This window comes from Somniosus microcephalus, chromosome 5 (assembly GCF_052327205.1).
Source record: "Somniosus microcephalus isolate GS21.2 chromosome 5, FLI_Smic_1.0, whole genome shotgun sequence".
NCBI lineage: Eukaryota > Metazoa > Chordata > Chondrichthyes > Squaliformes > Somniosidae > Somniosus > Somniosus microcephalus.
Genome location: NC_140991.1, coordinates 244,538,236 through 244,561,545, shown reverse-complemented (window position 1 = coordinate 244,561,545; position 23,310 = coordinate 244,538,236). Strand labels below are relative to the sequence as shown.

General features: G+C 44.6%; 1 protein-coding gene across 3 annotated transcripts in view; it reads right to left on the bottom strand.

The window, feature by feature from the left end:
* Nucleotides 1-23,263, bottom strand: part of pak1ip1 (PAK1 interacting protein 1) — a 68,988-nt gene extending 45,725 nt beyond the window's left edge. For all 3 annotated transcript variants that reach the window (XM_085988781.1, XM_085988782.1, XM_085988783.1), the window contains exons 1-3: nt 23,026-23,263; nt 22,132-22,294; nt 12,661-12,781 (exon numbers count right to left, since the gene is read on the bottom strand). In XM_085988781.1, coding sequence (XP_085844907.1) covers nt 12,661-12,781; nt 22,132-22,294; nt 23,026-23,127 — 386 coding nt within the window. In that variant the 5' untranslated portion in view covers nt 23,128-23,263. The remainder of the gene's footprint in view (nt 1-12,660; nt 12,782-22,131; nt 22,295-23,025) is intronic.
* Between the last annotated feature and the right edge of the window lie 47 nt (nt 23,264-23,310).

Below are 23,310 nucleotides of genomic sequence, written 5' to 3'. Positions count from 1 at the left end.
CTAACTGGCCTGTAGTTCCCCATTTTCTCTCTTCCCTCCTTTCTTGAATAGTGGGGTTACATTTGCTGCCTTCCAATCTGCTGGGACCGTTCTAGAATCTAGGGAATTTTGGAAGATCGCAACCAATACATCCACTATCTCTGCGGCCACCTCTTTTAGAACCCTAGGATGTCGGCCTTCAGATCCAGGGAATTTGTGTCCTCCTTTGTGAAGACAGAACCAAAGTATGAATTTAGTTGGTCTGCCATTTCTTTGTTTCCCATTATAAATTCCCCTGATTCTGACTGCAAGGGACCTACGCTTGACTTCACCAATCTTTTTCTCTTCACATATCTATAAAAGCTTTTACAGTCAGTTTTTACGTTCCCTGCTAGCTTACTCTCACTCTATTTTCCCTTTCTTAATTAATCCCTTTGTCCTCCTTTGTTGAATCCTAAACTGCTCCCAATCCTCAGGATTATTACTTTTTCTGGCCAATTTATATGTCCTCTCCTTGGATCTTATGCTATCCCTAATTTCCCTCGTTAGCCACGGTTGAGTCACCTTTTTTGTTTTATTTTTATGCCAAACTGGGATGAACAAATTCTGTAGCTCATCCATTTGAATGTTTGCCATTGCCTATCCACCGTCAACCCTTTGAGTGTCATTCCCCAATCAATCCTACCCAACTCGCTCTTCAGACCATCGTAGTTTCCTTTATTTAAGTTGAGGACCCTAGTCTCTGAGTCAACTACTTCATTCTCCACCTGAATGAAGAATTCGATCATATTATGATCGCTCAGACCCAAGGGGCCTCGTACAACAAGATTGCTAATTAATCCTTTCTCGTTACATAATACCCAGTCTAAGATGGCCTGATCTCTGGTTGGTTCCTCGACATATTGGTCCAGGAAACCATCCCGTAAACACTCCAGGAATTCCTCCTTCACAGTATTGTTACTAATTTGGTTGGCCCAATCTATATGTAGATTAAAGTCACCCATGACGACTGCTGTGCCCTTATTGCACACTTCTTTAATTTCCCTTTTCATGCCATCCCCAACCTCCGCCTTACTGTTGGGAGGTCTATATACCACTCCCACTAATGTTTTTTCCCCATAGTATTTCTCAATTCTACCTATACAGATTCCACATCATCAGAGCCAATATCCTTCATTACAATTGTATTAATCCCTTCTTTAACCAGTAATGCTACCCCACCTCCCTTTCCTTTTTGCCTATCTTTCCTGAATATCGAATACCCCTGGATGTTGAGTTCCCAGTCTTGGCCATCCTTGAGCCACGTTTCCGTAATCCCAACCAAATCATATTCGTTTACCTCTATTTGCGCAGCCAATTCGTCCACCTTATTACAAATGCTCCTCGCATTAAGACACAAAGCCTTCAGGCTTGGTTTTTAATGCTCTTAGACCTATTAGAATTATTATTTGCTGTGGCCACGTTTGATTTAAACCGTTGATTTCTCTGACTGCCACTTTTGTTTTTCTCCTTCCTATCTTTTGTTTTTATCCCTGTTTCCCTTTCCTCTGTCTCCCTGCCCAACGTGAAATTCTATCATATGATGATCACCCTTCCCCACAGGATCCTTTACTAGGAGGTTACTAATTTACCCTGTCTCATTACATAACACAAGATCTAAAAAATCCAGTTCCCTGGTTGGTTGCACGTATTGTTCTAAGAAACTGTCTCAAATGCACTCTATGAACTCGTCCTCCAGTCGACCTTTGCCCAGTCTATATGAAGATTAAAGTCCCCTACGATTATTGCATTACTTTTGTTACAAGCTCCTGTTTTTGTTGATGAATACTCTGTCCAACGGTATAGCTACTTCCACCAGTGTTTCCTGCCCCATGTTATTTCTCATCTCCACCCATACGGATTCTACTGCCTGATCTTCCGGGTCATGATCCTTTCTCAATGTCATCATCAGGGCTACCCCGCCCCCCCCCCAATCGCTTCCATTCTGCCCATCTTTTCGAAACATCTAGTACCCTCGAATATTTAGTTCCCAACCTTGGTCAGCTTGCAACCACATCTTGTAATGGCTATTGTAATGCCCCTTCCTGTCATACTCTGCTTATCTTTACCCAAATTTCTACACTGCTCCATTGCCTTGACTTTTCTCTTTAGATTTCTAAATTTCCCCATACCTGACCCCTCCCCATCCACCCCGTTTTGGTTATAGCCCTATCTGCAGCCCTAGTTATTCGATTCGCCAGGACACTGGTCCCAGCCCAGTTTAAGTGGAACCCATCCCAACAGAACAGCTCCCTCTTTCCCCAGTACTGGTGCCAGTGCCAAATGAATCTAAACTCCTTCCTCCCACATCACTCTGAGCCGTGCATTTAACTCTCTGATCTGCTTGTCCCAATGTCAATTTGCACGTGACTCAGGTAACAATCCAGAGATTATTACCTTTGAGGTTCTGCATTTTAATTTTATCCTAGCTCCTCAAACTCGCTCCACAGAACCTCATTCCTAGTTCTACCCATGTCATTTGTTCCTACGTGGACCACAACTGGATCCTTCTCCTCCCACTCCAAATTATTCTCCTGCTGCGAAGAGATATCCTTAACCAGGCAGGCAACACAGCCTTCGGAACTCCCTGTTGCAGCATCTATCCCCCTTATTGTACTGTCCCTTACCACTACAACATTCCTTTCACTCCCCCTATCTGAATGGCCTCCTGTACCATGGTCAGTTTGCTCATCGACCCTGGAGACTCTGCCCCCATCCAAAGAGGCAGCAAGATCCTGCCTGAATGGTATTTAACCCTGAAAAGTGTGAGATGATGTATTTTGGGAGGTCTAACAAGGCAAGGGAATACACAAATGAATGGTAAAACCCTAGGAAGGACAGATAATCAGAGGGACCTTGGTGTGCATGTACATAGATCCCTGAAGGCAGCAGGGCAGGTAAATAAGGTGGTTAAAAAGGCATATGGGATACTTATATTCTATGCCTCGGCTAATGAAGGCAAGAGCAGGGAGGTTATGATGGAGCTGTACAAAACACTAGTTAGGCCACAGCTGGAATACAGTGTGCAGTCCTGGTTGCCACACTATAGGAAGGATGTGATTGCATTGGAGAGGGTGCAGAGGAGATTCACCAGGATGCTACCTGGGCTGGAGCGCTTCAGCTATGAAGAGAGACGTGACAGGCTGGGGTTGTTTTCCTTAGAGCAGAGAAGGCTGAGGGGGGGACCTGATTGAGGTGTTCAAAATTATGAGGGGGATAGATAGAAAGTAACTTTTCCACTTAGTAGAGGGGTCAATAATCAGGGGGCATAGTTTCAAGGTAAGGGGCAGGAGGTTTAGAGGGGATTTGAGGAGTAACTTTTTCACCCAGAGGGTGGTTGGAATCTGGAACTCACTGCCGGAAAGGATGGTAGAGGCAGGAACCCTCACAACATTCAAGAAGAAACATTGAAGATAGGAGCAGGAGTAGGCCATTCGGCCCCTCGAGCCTGCTCCGCCATTCAATTCAATCATGGCTGATCATTCAAATTCAGTACCCGGTCCCTGCTTTCTCCCCATACCCCTTGATCCCTTTAGCCTTAAGAAATATATCCAACTCCTTCTTTAATATATTTAATGAACTGGCCTCCACCGGCTTCTGTGGTAGAGAGTTCCACAGGTTCACCACTCTCTGGGTGAAGAAATTCCTCCTCATTTCTGTCCTAAATGGCCTACCCTTCATCCTTAGACTGTGTCCCCTGGTTCTGGACTCCCCGACCATCAGGAACATCCTTCCTGCATCTAGTCTGTCCAGTCCTGTCAGAATTTTATAAGTTTCAATGAGATCACCTCTCATTCTTCTAAACTCCAGTGAGTACAAGCCCAATCGACCCAATCTCTCCTCATACGTCATTCCTGCCATCCCAAGTATCAGCCTGGTGAATCTTTGCTGAACTCCTTCCATGGCAAGAACATCCTTCCTCAGATAAGGCGACCAAAACTGCACACAATACTCCAGATGTGGTCTCACCAAGGCCCTGTACAACTGCAGCAAGATATCCTTGTTCCTGTACTCAAACCCTCTCGCTACGAAGGCCAACATACCATTTGCCTTCTTAACCGCCTGCTGCACCTGCATGCTTACGTTCAGCGATTGGTGCACAAGGGCACCCAGGTCTCGTTGCACTTCACCTTCTCCCAATCTATTGCCATTCAGATAATAATCTGCCTTCCTGTTTTTTTACACCAAAGTGGATAACCTCGCATTTATCCACATTATATTGCATCTGCCATGCTTCTGCCCAATCACCCAACATGTCCAAATCATCCTGGAGTTTCTCAACATCCTCCTCACAGCACACACGCCCACCCAGCTTTGTGTCGTCTGCAAATTTGGAGATATTACATCTAGTTCCCTTGTCTAGATCATTAATATATATTGTGAATAGCTGGGGTCCAAGGACCGATCCCTGCGGTACCCCACTAGTCACTGCCTGCCACTCGGAAAAAGACCCGTTTATTCCAACTCTTTGCTTTCTGTCTGCCAACCAGTTCTCTATCCAAGTCAATACCTTGCCCCCAATCCCATGTGCCTTAAATTTACACGCTAATCTCTTATGCGGGACCTTATCGAAGGCCTTCTGAAAGTCCAGATACACCACATCCACTGGTTCTCCCTTATCAATTTTACGAGTTACATCCTCAAAAAATTCCAGTAGATTAGTCAAGCACGATTTATCTTTTGTGAATCCATGTTGACTTTATCCGATCCTGTCACTGTTTTCCAAGTGCTCTGCTATTACATCTTTTATAATGGACTCTAGCATTTTCCCCACTACCGATGTCAGGCTTACCGGTTTGTAATTCCCCGTTTTCTCTCTACCACCTTTTTTGAATAGTGGGGTAACATTAGCTACCCTCCAATCCATGGGTACTGTTCATCATCCAACATTCGATGGAATCTGGATCAGCAATGCATCTACTATTTCTAGGGCCACTTCCTTAAGTACCCTAGGATGCAGATTATCAGGCCCTGGGGATTTATCAGACTTCAATCCCATCAATTTCACGAACACCATTTCCCGACAAATACCGATTTCTTTCAGTTCCTCCCTTTCATCAGGCCCTATGTTCCCCGGCATCTCTGGGAGGTTATTTGTGTCCTCCTTTGTGAAGACAGAACCAAAATATGTATTTAGTTGGTCTGCCATTTCTTTGTTCCCCATTATAAATTCCCCTGACCAGACTGCAAGGGACCTACGCTTGACTTCACCAATCTTTTTCTCTTCACATATCTATAAAAGCTTTTACAGTCAGTTTTTATGTTCCCTACAAGCTTACTCTCATATTCTATTTTCCCCTTCTTAATTAATCCCTTTGTCGAATCCTAAATTGCTCCCAATCCTCAGGATTATTGCTTTTTCTGGCCAATTTATATGTCCTCTCCTTGGATCTTATGCTATCCCTAATTTCCCTTGTTAGCCACCTGTTTTGTTTTATTTTTATGCTAAACTGGGATGAACAAGTTCTGTAGTTCATCCATGCAGTCTTTGAATGTTTGCCATTGCCTATCCACCGTCAACCCTTTGAGTGTCATTCCCCAATCAATCCTACCCAACTCGCTACTCAGGCCATCGTAGTTTCCTTTATTTAAATTGAGGACCCTAGTCTCCGAGTCAACTACTTCATTCTCCATCTTAATGAAGAATTCGATCATATTATGATCGCTCCGACCCAAGGGGCCTCGTACCACAAGATTGCTAATTAATCCTGTCTCGTTACATAATACCCAGTCTAAGATGGCCTCGACATATTGGTCCAGGAAACCATCCCGTAAACACTCCAGGAATTCCTCCTCCACAGTATTGTTACTAATTTGATTAGCCAAATCTATACGTAGATTAAAGTCACCCATGATGACTGCTGTGCCCTTATTGCACGCTTCTTTAATTTCCCTTTTAATGCCATCCCCAACCTCCGCCCTACTGTTTGGAGGTCTATATACCACTCCCACTAATGTTTTCTGCCCCGTGGTATTTCTCAATTCTACCCATACAGATTCCACATCATCAGAACTAATATCCTTCCTTACAACTGTGTTAATCCCTTCTTTAACCAGTAATGCTACCCCACCTCCCTTTCTTTTTTGCCTATCTTTCCTGAATATCGAATACCCCTGGATGTTGAGTTCCCAGCCTTGGCCATCCTTGAGCCACGTTTCCGTAATCCCAACCAAATCATATTCGTTTACCTCTATTTGCGCAGCCAATTCATCCACCTTATTACGAATGCTCCTCGCATTAAGACACAAAGCCTTCAGGTTTATTTTTTTTTAACTCTCTTAGACCTATTAGAATTATTATTTACTGTGGCCATGTTTGATTTAAACTGTTGATTTCTCTGACTGCCACTTTTGTTTTTCTCCTTCCTTTCTTTTGTTTTTCTCCTCGTTTCCCTTTCCTCTGTCCCCTTGCTCAGGTTCCCAACCCCCTGCCATCTTAGTTGAAACCCTCCCCCAGAGCACTAGCAAACACTTCCCCTAGGACATCAGTTCCGGCCCTGCCCAGGTGCAAACTGTCCGGTTTGAACTGGTCCCACCTCCCCCAGAACCGGTTCCAATGTCCCAGGAACTTGAATCCCTCCCCCTGGCACCATTCCTCTAGCCACGTATTCATCTGAAATATCCTTCTATTTCTACTCTGACTAGCACGTGGCAGTGGTAGCTATCCTGAGATTACTACCTTTGAGGTCCTATTTTTTAAATTTACCTAACTCCCTATATTCAGCTTTTAGGACCTCATCCCAGTTTTTACCTATATCGTTGGTACCTATATGCACCACAACTGGCTATTCACCCTCCCCTTCCAAAATGTTCTGCAGCTGCTCTGAGACATCCTTGACCTTTGCACCAGGGAGGCAACACACCATCCTGGAGTCTCGTTTGCGGCCGCAGAAACGCCTATCCATTCCCCTTACAATAGAATCCCCTATTACTATAGCTCTACCTCTCTTTTTCCTCCCGTCCTATGCAGCAGAGCCACCCCTGGTGCCAGGAAGTTGGCTGCTGCTGCCTTCCTCCGATAAGCCATCCCCCCAAACAGTACTCAAAGTGGTGTATCGGTTTGAGGGGGGGATATCCATAGGGGACCCCTGCACTACCTGCCTGCGCCTAGTACTCTTGCCTGTTAGAAGCATTTAGATGAACACTTGAAACGCCATAGCATACAAGGCTATGGACCAAGTGCTGGAAAATGGGATTAGAATAGATAGGGCTTGCTGGCCGGCGCGGACACGATGGGCCGAAGGCCCTCTTTCTGCGTTGTATAACTCTATGCTCATACCTTTGGATAAGGGCAAAGGCCAACGCTCCTCCAGAACTGCACCTGGGGTCCCCTTACCTGCCTGAGTCGCAGTCACACCCTCCTGTCCCCGACTACTAACCAGACCTGTACCACTATCTAACCTAAGGGGCGTGACTGCCTCCTGGATCCAAGTAACTCTCTCCTTCCCTGATGCCCTGCAACGTCTGCACCTCGGACTCCAGCTCAACAACTCTGAGCTGAAGTTCCTCGAGATGCAGACACTTACTGCGGACATGGTTGTCCGGGATCGCGATGCTGTCCACAAACTCCAACATGTTGCAGTTGCAGCACACCACCTGTACTGCCATCCCTATATATGTTTTATCTATTTAATTAATCAGAGTTTACGTATTTAATTAACTTAGTTTATACTTTAGTTTTTTTTAACTAATTACTTGATCTAGTTTAAGTTATAGGTAGCTTAAATTAAATATTTACTTTTAACACAAATCACAACATGTACTGGAGGTAAAAAGCGGCACCTCCTCCCCCCCCCCTTCTCCAAATTGCCAACTTTAACACTCTGCTTAGAAGCACTCCGTTTAAGACGACTCTTGCGCATCAGCAGACACTGTTTGCCATCCAGACCGGGTGACGTAGCTACTTTAAGTACTGCCAGCCTTCGTAGTACCTCCTCTTTATCTAGATTTATCCCATCATAGATTCTGGCAACCTACTCGTTTACCATAGCCGTGGCAAAGTCCTCTTCCTTGGTAAACACCAATGCGAAGTACTCATTTAGTACCTCAGCCATGCCTTCTGTCTCCAACAATAGATCTCCATTTTGGTCCCTAATCGGCCCCACCACACCTCTGACGACCCTTTTTTTTAAATTCGTTCATGGGATGTGGGTGTCGCTGGCAAGGCCAGCATTTATTGCCCATCCCTAATTGCCCTCGAGAAGGTGGTGGTGGGCCTCCTTCTTGAACCACTGCAGTCCGTGTGGTGAAGGTAGTCCCACAGTGAGTACACTTCTTTGTAGCGGTTTGGTAGAGAGAGCAGTTAAGAATCAACCACATTGCTGCGGGTCTGGAGTCAAATATAGGCCAGACCAGGTAAGTACAGCAGATTTCCTTCCCTAAAAGGACATCAGTGAACCAGATGGGTTTTTACAACAATCTAGTAGTTTCATGGTCACCAATGCTGATACTAGCTTTATATTCCAGATTTATTTAATTGAATTTAAATTCCCCAGCTGACGTGGTGGGATTTGAACTCATGTTCATTAGTCCAGGCATCTGGATTACTAGTCCAGTAACATTACCACTATCCTACCGTACCCTTTTACTGTTAATATGCTTATAGAAGACCTTTGGATTTCCTTTTATGTTAGCCACCAATCTATTCTTGTACTGTCTTCTTGCTCCTCTTATTTCCCTTTTCACTTGTCCGCTGTACTTTTTATATTCAGCCTGATTCTCCCTTATGTTATCAAGCTGACATCTGTCATATGTCCTTTTTCTGCTTCATCCTACACTCTAACTCCAGCATTCAAGGAGCTCTGGTTTTCATTGTCCTCCCTTTCCCCCCTTGTGGGAATGTACCTAGACTGTACCTGAACATTCACCTCTTTAAAGGCTGCCCATTACATTTCTGTTTGCAGGAAGTGATCTCTACTTTGTATTATCTCTGACTCCAATTTAGAATCCAAAAAAGATCAGAGAGAGATGAATGCGTGGCTCAAAGATTGGTGTGGGAGAAATGGGTTTCGATTCATGGGGCACTGGCACCAGTACTGGGGAAAGAGGGAGCTGTTCTGTCGGGACGGACTTCACTTGAACCATGCAGTGTCCTGGCGAATCGAATAACTGGGGCTGTAGATAGGGCTTTAAACTAAATAGTTGGTGGGGGGGGGGGGGGGGGTGGTCAGGGGGAGGGTTCAGGTGAGGGGAAATTTAAAAAGTCAAAGAGGAAGGAGAAGGCAATAGTGCAAGGTAGCGATAGAGATAATGATATCCAGTGTGTAACACGAAGGGACAGAGCATCAGATAGTAGAGTCAGAGTAGGGAAAAATGGTAAAAAAACATTAAAAGTGCTTTATTCGAGTGCACGCAGCATTCGTAACAAGATAGGTGAGTTGACGACACAAATAGAAATAAATGGGTATGATCTGATAGCCATTACAGAGACATGGTTGCAAGGTGACCAAGACCGGGAACTGAATATTCAAGAGTTATTTGACATTTTGGAAGGATAGGCAGAAAGGAAAAGGAGGTGGGGTAGCTCTGTTAATAATGGATGAGATCAGTGCAGTAGTGAGAAATTATATTGGCTCAGAAGATCAAGATGTAGAATCAGTTTGGGTGGAGATAAGAAATAATATGGGAAAGAAGTCACCAATGGGAGTAGTCTATAGGCCCCCTAACAGTAGCTACACTGTAGGGCAGAGTATAAATCAAGAAATAATAGAGGCTTGTAAGAAAGATACTGCAATAATCATGGGCGATTTTAATCATCATATAGATTGGACAAATCAAATTGGCGAATGTAGCCTTGAGGAAGAGTTCATAGAGTGTATTCGGGATGGTTTCTTCGAACAATACGTTGTGGAACCAACCAGGGAGCAGGCTATTTTAGATCTGGTAATGTGTAATGAGATAGGATTAATTAATGATCTCATAGTAAAGAATCCTCTAGGGAAGAATTTCAAATTCAGCTTGAGGGTGAGAAACTTGGGTCTCAAACTAGTGTCCTGAACTTAAATAAAGGCAATTACAAAGGTATGAAGACAGAGTTGGCTAAAGTGGACTGGGAAAATAGATTAAAGGGCAAGACGGTAGATAAGCAGTGGCAGATATTTAAGGAGATATTTCATAACTCTCAGCAAAGATATATTCCAGTGAGAAAGAAAGATTCTAAGAGAAGGATGCATCATCCGTGGCTAACTAAGGAAGTTAACGATGGTATTAAATTGAAAACAAAGGCATACAATGATGCGAAGATTAGTGGTAGGCCAGAGGATTGGGAAATTTTTAGAAACCAGCAAAGGACAACTAAAAAAAGAGAAGTTAGATTATGAGAGTAAACTAGCAAGAAATGTAAAAACAGCCAGTAAGAGCTTCTGTATATAAAAAGAGTAGCTAAAGTAAACATTGGTCCCTTAGAGGATGAGACTGGGGAATTAATAATGGGAAACAAGGAAATGGCAGAGACTTTGAACAAATATTTTGTATCGGTCTTCACGGTAGAAGACACTAAAAGCATCCCAATAATGGATAATCACGGGGCTATAGTGGGGCGGGGGGGGGGGGGGGACTTAAAACAATCACTATCACTAGAGAAAAAGTACTAGGCAAACTTATGGGACTAAAAGGTGGACAAGTCCCCTGGACCCAATGGCATGCATCCTTGTGTCTTAAATGATGTGGCTGCAGAGATAGTGGATGCATTGGTTGTAATCTACCAAAATTCCCTGGATTCTGGAGAGATCCCAGCGGATTGGAAAACCACAAATATAACACCCCTAATTCAAGAAAGGAGGGAGACAGAAAGCAGGAAACTATAGATCAGTTAGCCTAACATCTGTCATTGGGAAAATGCTGGAGTCCATTATTAAGGAAGTAGTAGCAGGACATTTAGAAAATTATAATAGTCAAGCAGAGACAGCATGGTTTTATGAAAGGGAAATCATGTTTGACAAATTTGCTAGAGTTTTGAGGATGTAACGAGCAGGGTGGATAAAGGGGAACCAGTAGATGTAGTGTATTTGGATTTCCAGAAGGCATTCGATAAGGTGCCACATAAAAGGTTACTGCACAAGATAAGAGCTCATGGGGTTGGGGATAATATATTAGCATGGTTAGAGGATTGGCTAACTAACAGGAAACAGTGCCGGGATAAATGGATCATTTTCCGGTTGGCAACTGGAGGTAACTAGTGGAGTGCCATAGGGATCAGTGCTGGGGCCTCAGCAGTTTACAATCTATATTAATGACTTGGACCGAGTGTAATGTAGCCAAATTTGCTGATGATACAAAGATAGGTGGGAAAGCAAGTTGTGAAGAGGACACAAATAATCTGCAAAGGGATATAGATAGGTTAAGTGAGTGGGCAAAAATTTGGCAGATGGGGTATAATGTGGGAAAATGTGAGGTTATCCACTCTGGTAGGAAAAATAAAAAAGCAAATTATTTAAATGGAGAGACTCTACAAAATGCTGCGGCAGAGGGATCTGGAGGTCCTTGTACATTAAACACAAAAAGTTAGCATGCAGGTACAGCAAGTAATTAGGAAGGCAAATGGAATGGAGTATAAAAGTAGGGAAGTCTTACTACAACTGTACAGGGCATTGGTGAGACCACACCTGGAGTACTGCGTGCAGTTTTGGTCTCCTTATTTAAAGGAGGGATGTACTTGCATTGGAGGCAGTTCAGAGAAGGTTCACTAGGTTAATTCCTGAGATGAAGGGGTTGTCTTATGAAGAAAGGTTGAGCCTATATTCATATTGGAGTTTAGAAGAATGAGAGGTGATCTTATTGAAACGTATAAGGTTCTGAGGGGGCTTGACAGGGTAGATGCAGAGAGGATGTTTCCCCTCATGGGGGAATCTAGAACTAGGGGGCATAGTTTCAGAATAAGGGGTCATCCATTTAAAACGGAGATGAGGAGGAATTTCTTCTCGGAAGGTTGTGAATCTGTGGAATTCTCTTCCCCAGAGAGCTGTGGAGGCTGGGTCATTGAATATATTTAAGGTGGAGAGAGACAGATTTTTGGACGATAAAGGGAATCAAGGGTTATGGGGAGCAGGCAGGAAAGTGGAGTTGAGGCCAAGATCAGATCAGCCATGATTTTATAGAATGGTGGAGCAGGCTCGAGGGGCCAAATGGCCTACTCCTACTTCTTGTTACCCGGACCAGATCCCTCCTCAAATTGCTGAAATTAGCCCATCTCCAGTTAAGTACTTTTACTCCAGATTGCTCCTTGTCCTTCTCCATAACTAATCTAAACCTTACGATACTATGATCACTATTTCCAAAATGCTCTCCAACTGTGACATTCTCCACTTGACCCAGTTCATTCCCCAGGACTAGATCCAGCAATGCCTCCTCCCTCATTGGGCAGAAAACATACTGAACATGAATGTACAAATTTATGCTGAAAATACACAAATAAAAGGCAAAATGTATGACTTGAAAATGGGGAGTGAATTATACAACCCTCTATTCCCACTTTACCCCAAAACTGTACTGGGTCTTGGCTCCCCATGTGCAATGCCATGAGAAATTGACTAGTTAGTAAGTAAAATATAGAGACTTTATTATGATTTGAAATGTGACAGAACTCCCTCTGTCACATGCATTAAAAGAAAATTACCAGTGCTAAACTGCATGAATGATTCTTACTTATGAGCGCGAATAGACTTCAGGCACTTCCACTTTTTTATGTTCCACACACAGATGAGTCCATCTTCTGCTCCACTGAGCAAGTGTGTATTCCCATAGAATTCTAGGCAGGTTATTGTACCTTCAGGAAAGGAAGGCCAAGATTAGTTCAATACCAAGGCACACATAATACAAAGTAGAAGTCACTTACCACAAATAGATGTCCATTACCAACATCCAACATCAGTCAGGTTTCAGTCCCAGACAGAAGTGAAAGCACTTTGGCAGCAAATCATTAAAATAAGGAAGCCAATCATGCATTGACTGATATTTTCAAAATTTATTTTACGCCGCCCCACACTGTCTTAGCTCTCGGCCCAATGTGGAACTGAATCGTGTAGACTAGTAAGGTCCCAGGTATGACCCCCAATTTGTGCAGTTAGCTGATTCCAGCTAGAGCAGTAATGGGGGGGGACAAGACCACAGGAAAGAGGCTCTAATTTCCCTCAGTATCCCTAGGCTAGAAATAAAAAAGATAGCCAGTATTCTTGCTTCTGATTGCTATGGAGTGACGCCTGCTGGAAAATTCACTTTTGTGGACATCAGTGAGGGCAGGATTGACTCAGCTGTGATGACCCCCACGGCTGACACTTGCAATTGAGCTCACATCTGAAGAATGAATAACCATTTGGACAAGTCTCAGTAGTGGTGAGACAGCCCACCAAGGCCGGAGTTCGAGGCCAAACGTACAGCGCACCTGACCCCACCCACGTAAAGTCAGGAGGTGGGTCATCGTCTCCGAGGTAGCAGGACAGTCATAACCAAAAACAGAGGCAGGCAAATCAAATCTGCCTTTCGTTGTAATGTGTTGTTTTCACTCCCGAAACCTCAGTTACTGCTAAGTCACTGCAATGTGAAAGGTTAAGTTACTCACAGTTTGTGGGCTCAGTTTCCATAAATCTGTGCAAACTTTCCAGATAAATGCACAATAACAAATACTTTAAATATATAAAATAACGCCATTGGCAGCACAACTTGGGAACTGACACAATCGAATCAATTGGAAGATTGTTTACCTGGAACATTTTATTAAAACTTGCAATGAGTTTTTAGTCTCAACTCGTCTGAAGGAATTTTAGTGACTAATTGAAAAATTAGTCCTGGGCTTGACTTCATTCCAGTGAGTTATAAAATGCTATTTTTGTCTATTGGTGCAATAGGGTGAATTCTGCGGGGGTATTGCCAGTCTCCCAGCGTAACTTTGGCGCAGACCCAGTTACGTCGGGGTCCCTGCCATTTCTGAGAGTTTCCTCAGTAAAAAAGCAGGGGAGCTTCTAGCCCAGTGGTGGGCAAAATACAGTCCAGGGCCGTATCCGGCCCGCCAGTTCATTCTACCTGGCTCGCTGGACAGGACAGAAATAGAACGTGAGCTGGAGCATGAGCTGCACATTAAACTTAAGTTGAGTCATGGCTCCTCATCTCGATACGTCTTTCCTCTCACGGTACCCAGAGTATGACAGCAGGGGGGGGGGGGGGTTCTCATCGCTGTCTTAGACATGGGACTGGATTCCGGAGCACAAGGACTCCAGTTAATGGTATGGGATTGTAGTTCAGGCCTTGCGAAGCCTCGGGCTCCCATACACAGCATACTAAAATGAGAACACACCTCACATTGGAGGTCCCACAGATTTGAGTCGCTCTGCCAAACAGCCACGTAGACTTTCAGTACAACATATAATCGATCGATCATTTCATTCATTTAGTAATGGAAGATTTTAGACTACATTTTGTGTAATTAAGATAGTATCTGACTACTATCTGAATTTATGTTTATTAATTATTGGGAGGGTTGAAGTGGGATTTTTTTTTTTTTTTTTTTTTTAATTCATTGATGGGATGTGGGCGTCGCTGGCTGGCTAGGCCTGCATTTAGTGCCCATCCCTAATTGCCCTTGAGAAGATGGTGGTGAGCCGCCTTCTTGAACCGCTGCAGTCCATATGGTGTAGGTACACCCACAATGCTGTTAGGGAGTTCCAGGATTTTGGCCCAGCGACAGTGAAGGAACGGCGATACAGGTCCAAGTCAGGGTGGTGTGTGGCTTGGAGGGGAACTTGTAGGTGGTGATGTTCCCATGCGTCTGCTGCCCTTGTCCTTCTAAGTGGTAGAGGTCGCAGGTTTGGAAGGTGCTGTTGAAGGAGCTTTGGCGAGTTGCTGCAGTGCATCTTGTAGATGGTACACACTGCAGCCACAGTGCGCCGGTGGTGGAGGGAGTGCCAATCAAGCGGGCTGCTTTATCCTGAATGGTGTCCAGCTTCTAGTGTTGTTGGAGCTGCACTCATCCAGGAAAGTAGAGAGTATTCCATCACACTCCTGACTTGTGCCTTGTAGATGGTGGAAAGGCTTTGGGGAGTCAGGAGGTGAGACACTCGCCGCAGACTTCCCAGCCTCTGGCCTGCTCTTGTAGCCACAGTATTTATATGGCTGGTCCAGTTCAGTGTCTGATCAATGGTAACCCCCCAGGATGTTGATAGTGGGGGATTCAGCGATGGTAATGCCATTGAATGTCAAGGGGAGATGGTTAGAGTCTCGCTTGTTGGAGATGGTGATTGCCTGGCACTTGTGTGGTGCGAATGTTACTTGCCACTTGTCAGCCCAAGTCTGAATGTTGTCCAGGTCTTGCTGCATATGGACACGGACTGCGTCAGTATCTGACGAGTCTCGAATGGTGCTGAACAGGGTGCAATCATCAGCGATCATCCCCACTTCTGACCTTATGATGGAGGGAAGGTCATTGATGAAACAGCTGAAGATGGTTGGGCCTAGGACACTGCCCTGAGGAACTCCTGCAGTGATGCCATGTGATTGAGATGAATGACCTCCAACAACCACAGCCAACTTCCTTTGTGCTAGGTATGATTCCAACCAATGGAGAGTTTTCCCCTTGATTCCCATTGACTTCAGTTTCGCTAGGGCTCCTTGATGCCACACTCGGTCAAATGCTGCCTTGATGTCAAGGGCAGTCACTCTCACCTCACAAGTTCAGCTCTTTTGTCCATGTTTGGACCAAGGCTGTAATGAGGTCAGGAGCTGAGTGGCCCTGGCGGAACCCAAACTGGGCGTCAGTTAGCAGGTTATTGCTGAGTAAGTGCCGCTTGATAGCACTGTCGACGACACCTTCCATCACTTTGCTGATGATTGAGAGTAGACTGATGGGACGGTAATTGGCCGGGTCGGATTTGTCCTGCTTTTTGTAGACAGGACATACTTGGGCAATTTTCCACATTGCCGGGTAGATGCCAGCATTGTAGCTGTACTGGAACACTATGATTAACACTATGAGCTGGCCTGTTTCAAATTTAACAATTTAACACTTGGCTCTCACCAACATGCACAGTCCCTTTAAATTTGCTGCGCGGCATCTCTTCCAGCAGCAGGAGCTGGTGAGCGGCCTGCGCAGGACCATTGGTGTGCGGCCCTCAACAGCTCACCAAAACTTGTTAAGTGGCCCTCCAGCCCAAATAATTGCCCACCCCTGAGTTACAGAATGGCAGGCAGTGTCTCTGAAATCGTACCCAGTCAGCACCTCAAGAGGGAAATCTGCTCAGAAATGACAAATTTGTAACATGCATGTATAGCATGAGAGTACATCAATGGAAGATATGTCCAAACTCCCTGTACTCTGCCCAACAAAATTAATTACTCAAAACTTAAGTGTTCCTGAGTATACAAATGTGATATTCCATTACCTTTTGGCCTTCATGAAGACTAATTTAGTGCCAAGTTATAGATAGCCAAGAGTTGTGGACTCTAATCCACTAGGAAGTGGCTTGGCACTGCTGAAACACATTCAGATAAGATTCTTAAAATCGTCGACAGAGACTTTCATCCCATCACCAACGTTGGACGCAAGCCCTGGTTCCAGAGTTGAAAGGATAGTATTCAGTGTATTTCCACCCAAAATATACTGGGATAAACAAGTCAAAAAAATGGCGGGAAAAGATATTAGACAAATAGGAATCTTCAAAAACCTCTATTAACCGTGCATCAGTAATGGTGCCAGTGAAGGAATATTATAGCTCCATTCAGCAGGCTTCTAAAGAACACCATGTCCGATTCCTGGACTCAGCAAAGTCCAAAGTTATGTAGCTTTCCTAAAGATGCCTTACTCCATATCAAAGTCCATCTTCTACAACATCAAAGAAATGTACCAGGTTATCAACAAGAAGCTGGAAAGACTGAAGTCACACCAGTATTTATCCCAGGAACTGAAGAGGTGTTCCAACTGTACCTACATTCTGTATCAAATTGAAAAAGTCAGCAGCAAATGCTAGTAGAGAAGCTTCATATACGAGTTCTGATGAAAGGCCATCGATCTGAAATGATAACCGTTTCTCTCTACCTGACCTGCTGAGTGTTAGTAGCATTTTCTGTTTTAAGCTTCATATACTACTTGCTTTTAGAATCTGAGGCATCAGCATCTGGAATTCTGACCCTTTCATAAAGAAATCAAGACCCAAAGATAACCATAATTTCAAAAGCAAAATACTGCAGATGCTGGAAATCTGAAATTAAACAGAAAATGCTGGAAATACTCAGCAGGTCAGGCAGCATCTGTGGAGAGAGAAACAGAGTTAACATTTCAGGTCGATGAGCTTTCGTCAGAACTGAAAAAGTTAGAGAATAACAGGTTTTAAGCAAGTGCAAAGGCAGGGAAAGGGGAGGGGAGGAAAGAACAACAGGGAAGGTCTGTGATTATAGCATAAGAATTAGGAGCAGGAGTAGGCCTATGGCCCCTGGAGCCTGCTCCACCATTCAATAAGACCACGGCTGATCTTCAATCTCAACATCCCTTGATTCCCCATGAGTCCAAAAATCTTTCTATCGCAGCCTTGAACATAACGACTCAGCATCCTTTGGGGTAGAGAATTCCCAAGATTTATAACTATCCGACTGAAGAAATTCCTCCTTTTCTCAGTCTTAAATGGCCGACCCCCTTATCTTGAAACTATGCCCCCTAGTTCTAGACTCTCCAGCCAGGGGAAACAACCTCTCAGCATCTACCCCTCTCAGAATGTTTCAATGAGATCACCTTTCATTCTTCTAAACTCCAGAGAGTATAGGCCCAATCTACTCAATCTCACCTCATGGGACGAACCCCTCATCCCAGGAATCAATCTAGTGAAACTTCGTTGCACCACCTCTAAAGGCAAATATGTCCTTCCTCAGATAAGGGGACTAAAACTGTGCACAGTACTCCAGGTGTGGTCTCACCAAGGCCCTGTACAATTGTAGTAAGACTTCCTTACTCTTGCACTCCAACCCCTTTGCAATAAAGGCTAACATGCTATTTGCATTCCTAATTGCTTGCTGTGCCTCCATGGTAACTTTGTGTTTCCTGAACGAGGACACCTAAATCTCTCTGAACACCAACATTTAATAGTTTCGCACCATTTAAAAATATTTAGTTTTTCTATTCTTCCTACTAAAGTGAATAGCCTCACATTTCCTCACAGTATACTTGAAACTTCTTTGCACTACCTCCAAGACAAGTATATCCTTCCTCAGATAAGGAAACCAAAAGGCAGGAGAGATTAAAAGGCAAAAGGAGATGGAAATGGGACAAGTAAAGGAACAAAAGATGGGTCTAGAAGGTGTAAATGGGAATATCAGAATCATTAACAGCTGCCATCGAAAAAATGGGGGCAAAGATTATGATCTGAAATTGCTGAACTCAATGTTGAGTCCGGAAGGCTGTAAAGTGCCTAATCGAAAGATGAGGTGCTGTTCCTCGAGCTTACGTTGAGCTTCATTGGAAAAGTGTAGGAGGCCGAAGACACGTCAGAGTGGAGCGGAGAATGAAAGTGACTGGCGACCGGAAGCTCGGGGTCACGCTTGCGGACTGAACGGAGGTGTTCCGCAAAGCAGTCACCAAATCTGTGTTTGGTCTCCACAATGTATAGGAGACCGCATCGTGAGCAGCGAATACAGTATACTAAATTGAAAAAAATACAAGTACAGGAAACTTTGTGCTATCCGGCACCCACGGGACCGAGCTGCTGCCGTTGCCTAAAAAGTGCCGTACTCTCCAGAGTTAATGTTGAGAGATACGGAGATTCTTATCTCTGTATTTGACAACAAACGCTGTTGCTTAGCAACAGCTTCTAAACACTCGGGTGTGGCCCTAAAGCTCTGTAGCTGAAGCTGTTGCTATAGCTACAGACCTTGCACAGCTTGACTGTTCAAACAAAGCAAAAAAAAACAAACAAAAAGAATAAAAAACGGCTGCTGATTTTTGCCAGTGGCTCCAGATTGCCGAATAGCTCACCTCCGGATAGCACAAAGTTTCCTGTAAATTGCTGTTTCGCCTGGAAGGAGTGTTTGGGGCCCTGGAGGGTGGGAAGGGAGGAGGTAAAAGGCCAGGTGTTGTATCTCCTGCGCATGCACGGGAAGGTGCTGTGTGAAAGGGAGGGGGTGATTGGGGAGTGGACCAGGGTGTTATGGAGGGAACGGTTCATTCTGAATGCTGAAAGGGGAAGGGAAGATGTGTTTGGTGGTGGGATCACGCTGGTGATGGTGGAAATGGCAGAGAATGACCCATTGAATGTGGAGGCTTGTGGGGTGGAAGGTGAGGACATGGGGAACCCTATCATGGTTCTGGGAGGGAGGGAGGGGAAGGGGTGAGGGCAGAAGTGCAGAAAATGGAGGGCCCCGTCAACCACGGTGGAGGGGACATCTCGGTGGAGGAAAAATGGAAAACATTAATTTGCTAATCCAAGGCCGTTGGTACAGGTCATAGAGAGAGTCAGAGTTATACAGCACAGAAAGAGGCCCTTCGGCCCATCGCGTCCGCGCCAGCCATCAAGCCCTGTCTAATCTAATCCCATTTTCCAGCATTTGGTCCGTAGCCTTGTATGCTATGGCATTTCAAGTGCTCATCCAAATACTTCTTGAATGTTGTGAGGGTTCCTGCCTCTACCATCCTTTCAGGCAGTGAGTTCCAGATTCCAACCACCCTCTGGGTGAAAAAGTTCTTCCTCAAATCCCCTCTAAACCTCCTGCCCCTTACCTTGAATCTATGTCCCCTTGTTATTGACCCTTCTACTAAGGGAAAAAATTCCTTTCTATCTACCCTATCTATGCCCCTCATAATTTTGTACACCTCAATCAGGTCCCCCCCCTCAGCCTTCTCTGCTCCAAGGAAAACAACCCCAGCCTGTCCAGTCTTTCTTCATAGCTGAAGCGCACCAACCCAGGTAACATCCTGGTGAATCTCCTCTGCATCCTCTCCAAAGCAATCACATCCTTCCTATAGTGTGGCAACCAGAACTGCACACAGTATTCCAGCTGTGGCCTAACCAGCATTTTGTACAGCTCCATCATAACCTCCCTGCTCTTATATTCTATGCTTCGGCTAATGAAGGCAAGTATCCCATATGCCTTTTTAACCACCTTATCCACCTGTTCTGCTGCCTTCAGGGATCTATGTACATGCACACCAAGGTCCCTCTGATCCTCTGTCTTTCCTAGGGTCTTACCATTCATTGTGTATTCCCTTGTTAGTCCATCCAAAATGCATCACCTCACACTTTTCAGCGTTAAATTCCATTTGCCACTGTTCTGCCCATCTGACCAACTCATCTATATCGTCCTGCAGACTGAGGCTACCCTCCTCGCTATTTACCACCCCACCAATTTTCGTGTCATCTGCGATCTTACTGATCATACCTTTCACATTCACATCCAAATCATTAATGTAGACCACAAACAGCAAGGGACCCAGCACCGATCCCTGCGGTACCCCACTGGACACAGGCTTCCAGTCACAAAAACAACCTTCGACCATCACCCTCTGCCTCCTGCCACTAAGCCAGTTTTGGATCCAATGTGCCAAGGCACCCTGGATCCCATGGGCTCTTACCTTCTTGACCAGTCTCCTATGCGGGACTTTATCGAAAGCCTTACTGAAATCCATGTATACCACATCCACTGCACTACCCTCAGCCACACACCTAGTCACCCCCTCGAAAAATTCAATCAAATTGGTCAGACATGATCTTCCCTTGACAAAGCCATGCTGACTATCCCTGATTAATCCTTGCCTCTCCAAGTGGAGACTAATTGTTTCAGAATTTTTTCCAATAATTTCCTTACCACTGATGTTAGGCTCACTGGCCTGTAATTTCCTGGTTTATCCCTGCTACCCTTCTTGAATAATGGTACTACGTTAGCTGTTCTCCAGTCCTCTGGCACATCCCCTGTGGCCGGAGAGGTTCTGAAAATTTGTGTCAGAGCCCCTGCAATCTCCTCCTTTGCCTCACACAGCAGCCTGGGATACATCTCGTCCGGGCCTGGGGATTTATCCACTTTTAAGCCTGCTAAAACCACTAGTACCTCCTCCCTCTCGATGCTAATATGTTCAAGTATATCACAGTCCCCCTGCCCGATTTCTATGTCTACATCGTCCTTCTCCATAGTGAACACAGGTGCAAAAGATTCATTTAAAACCCCACCTACATCTTCTGGCTCCACACACAGATTGCCACTTTGGACCCTACTCTTTCCCTAGTTATCCTCTTGCCCTTAATATACTTATAAAACACCGTAGGATTTTCCTTTATTTTGCTCGCCAGTGTTATTTCATGGCCCCTCCTCGCTCTCCTAATTTATTTTTTAAGTATCCCCCTGCACTTTTTATATACTCCTCTAGGGGGAAGTTGAAATCACCCACTGTCTTTAGTCCCTTATATCTGCCAAAAGCCCTTTTTTTCCCTAATCCATTCTCGTATATCCCTTGACATCCAAGGTTCCCTGGGCTTGTTGGTCCCACCCTTGACCTTTACGGGAACATGTTGCCATTGTACTCTCAATTTCTTTTCTGAAAGACTCCCATTGCTCCGATGTGGATTTTCCTACATGTAGCTGATCCCAGTCTACTTTGGCCAGATCCTGCCTTATCATATTAAAAATCAGCATTCCCCCAATTTAGAACCTTTATTTCCAGTCCATCTCTGTCCTTTTCCATGACTACCTTAAATCTCACCGAATTATGGTCACTGTCACCAAAGTGCTCACCTACTAACACTTCTACCACTTGCCCGGCCACATTCCCTAGAATTAGGTCCAGTACCGCCCCCTCTCTTGTAGGACTTTCTACATGCTGGCTCAAAAAGCTCTCCTGGATGCACTAAGAATTCTGCACCCTCTAAGCCTTTCACACTCTGACTATCCCAGTTAATATTGGGGAAGTTGAAATCACCCACTACTATTACCCTATTATTTGCAGGTGTTATGCTTTCAGAAGACAGTACTTTACAGGACCACAGTAATACTTCTCCAGGTCTTTTTGTGCTGTCAATAACCTTAATGGTCAATTCTTGACAATTACCTTTGGTTAGACACTGCCCTTAAGAATAGACATCCTGTACCACCAATTATACCATATCAGCCTGCAAAAAGATAAATGTCAAAGTGTAAAAGCATATTTTTACTCACCATCATGGTGCAATAATGATCCCTGATCAATTTTCTTTTTCATATTATACAGCTGAATAGTTTCATCTTTACTGCCTGTTGCCACATATTGATCATTTACAGCCACAATAGTTAAAGAGGCTGTGTGAGCATGATGGGTAAAGTCAGCTTCTGGATCCCAGCTCTAAAGAGGGCAAACAGCACAATTTCAGTCACCAATTTACAAGAGTACTCAGTACTTAACAGCAGTGGACACTTCCAGATCAAAGTTCTTCAAGTTATATAATAATACATACATCAACATGTATGTAGTGTTGTTAATGCTGTATATATGGACTTTCAAAAAAGGTGCTTATAAATAAAGTAGCACATAATAGACATATTAGCAAAATCGAAGCCCATGAGATTAACGGAGCAGTGGCACCATGGATACAAATTTGGCTAAAAGACAGAAAGCAGAGAGTAGTGGTGAACGACTGTTCTCAGACTGATGGGGAGTATAGTGCTGACCCTCGGGGGTTGGTATTAGGACCACTGCTCTTTTAGATATATATTAATGACCTGGAAATATTGGGCACAATTTCAAAGTTTACAGATGACACAAAACTCAGAAAGGTAGGAAACAGTGGCGAGGATAGTAACAAACTTCAGGAGGACAGACAGAAATGAGCAGACACATGGCAGATGAAATTTAATAGAGAGAAATGTGAGTGACACATTTTGGTAGGAAGGTGGTGGCAGGACAAGTTGAGAAAGCTGTTAAAAAATGGGATCCTTGGCTTTATAAATAAAAGGCAGAGTCCAAAAGCAAGGAGGTTATGCGAAACTTCTGTAAATCACTGGTTAGTTCCAGCTGGAAGACTATGTCAAAATCTAGACACCACATTTCGACATCAACGGCAGACGCAGTCTCACCTGTCCCGGCCTCTTTATCCGATAACCAAACATAATTTGCTCGTAGCAACCGCCGACCAGCACCGCTTCACAGGCGGTCACGGCCTCCGGCACCGGCTCCATCTCACACTGCCTCTGACACGCCACCGGCCAGTGAGGAAGGACCTCCTTCACCGGGGTCCTGCAGCATTTCGTTGGTGCGAGTAAATGACGTCAATAGCTGGCCAATCCAGGTCTCGCCGAAGGTTTATTTGACATATTTATGGGGTGACCAGCTGCTTCGCCTGCTGCAAACCGTGGGTACTC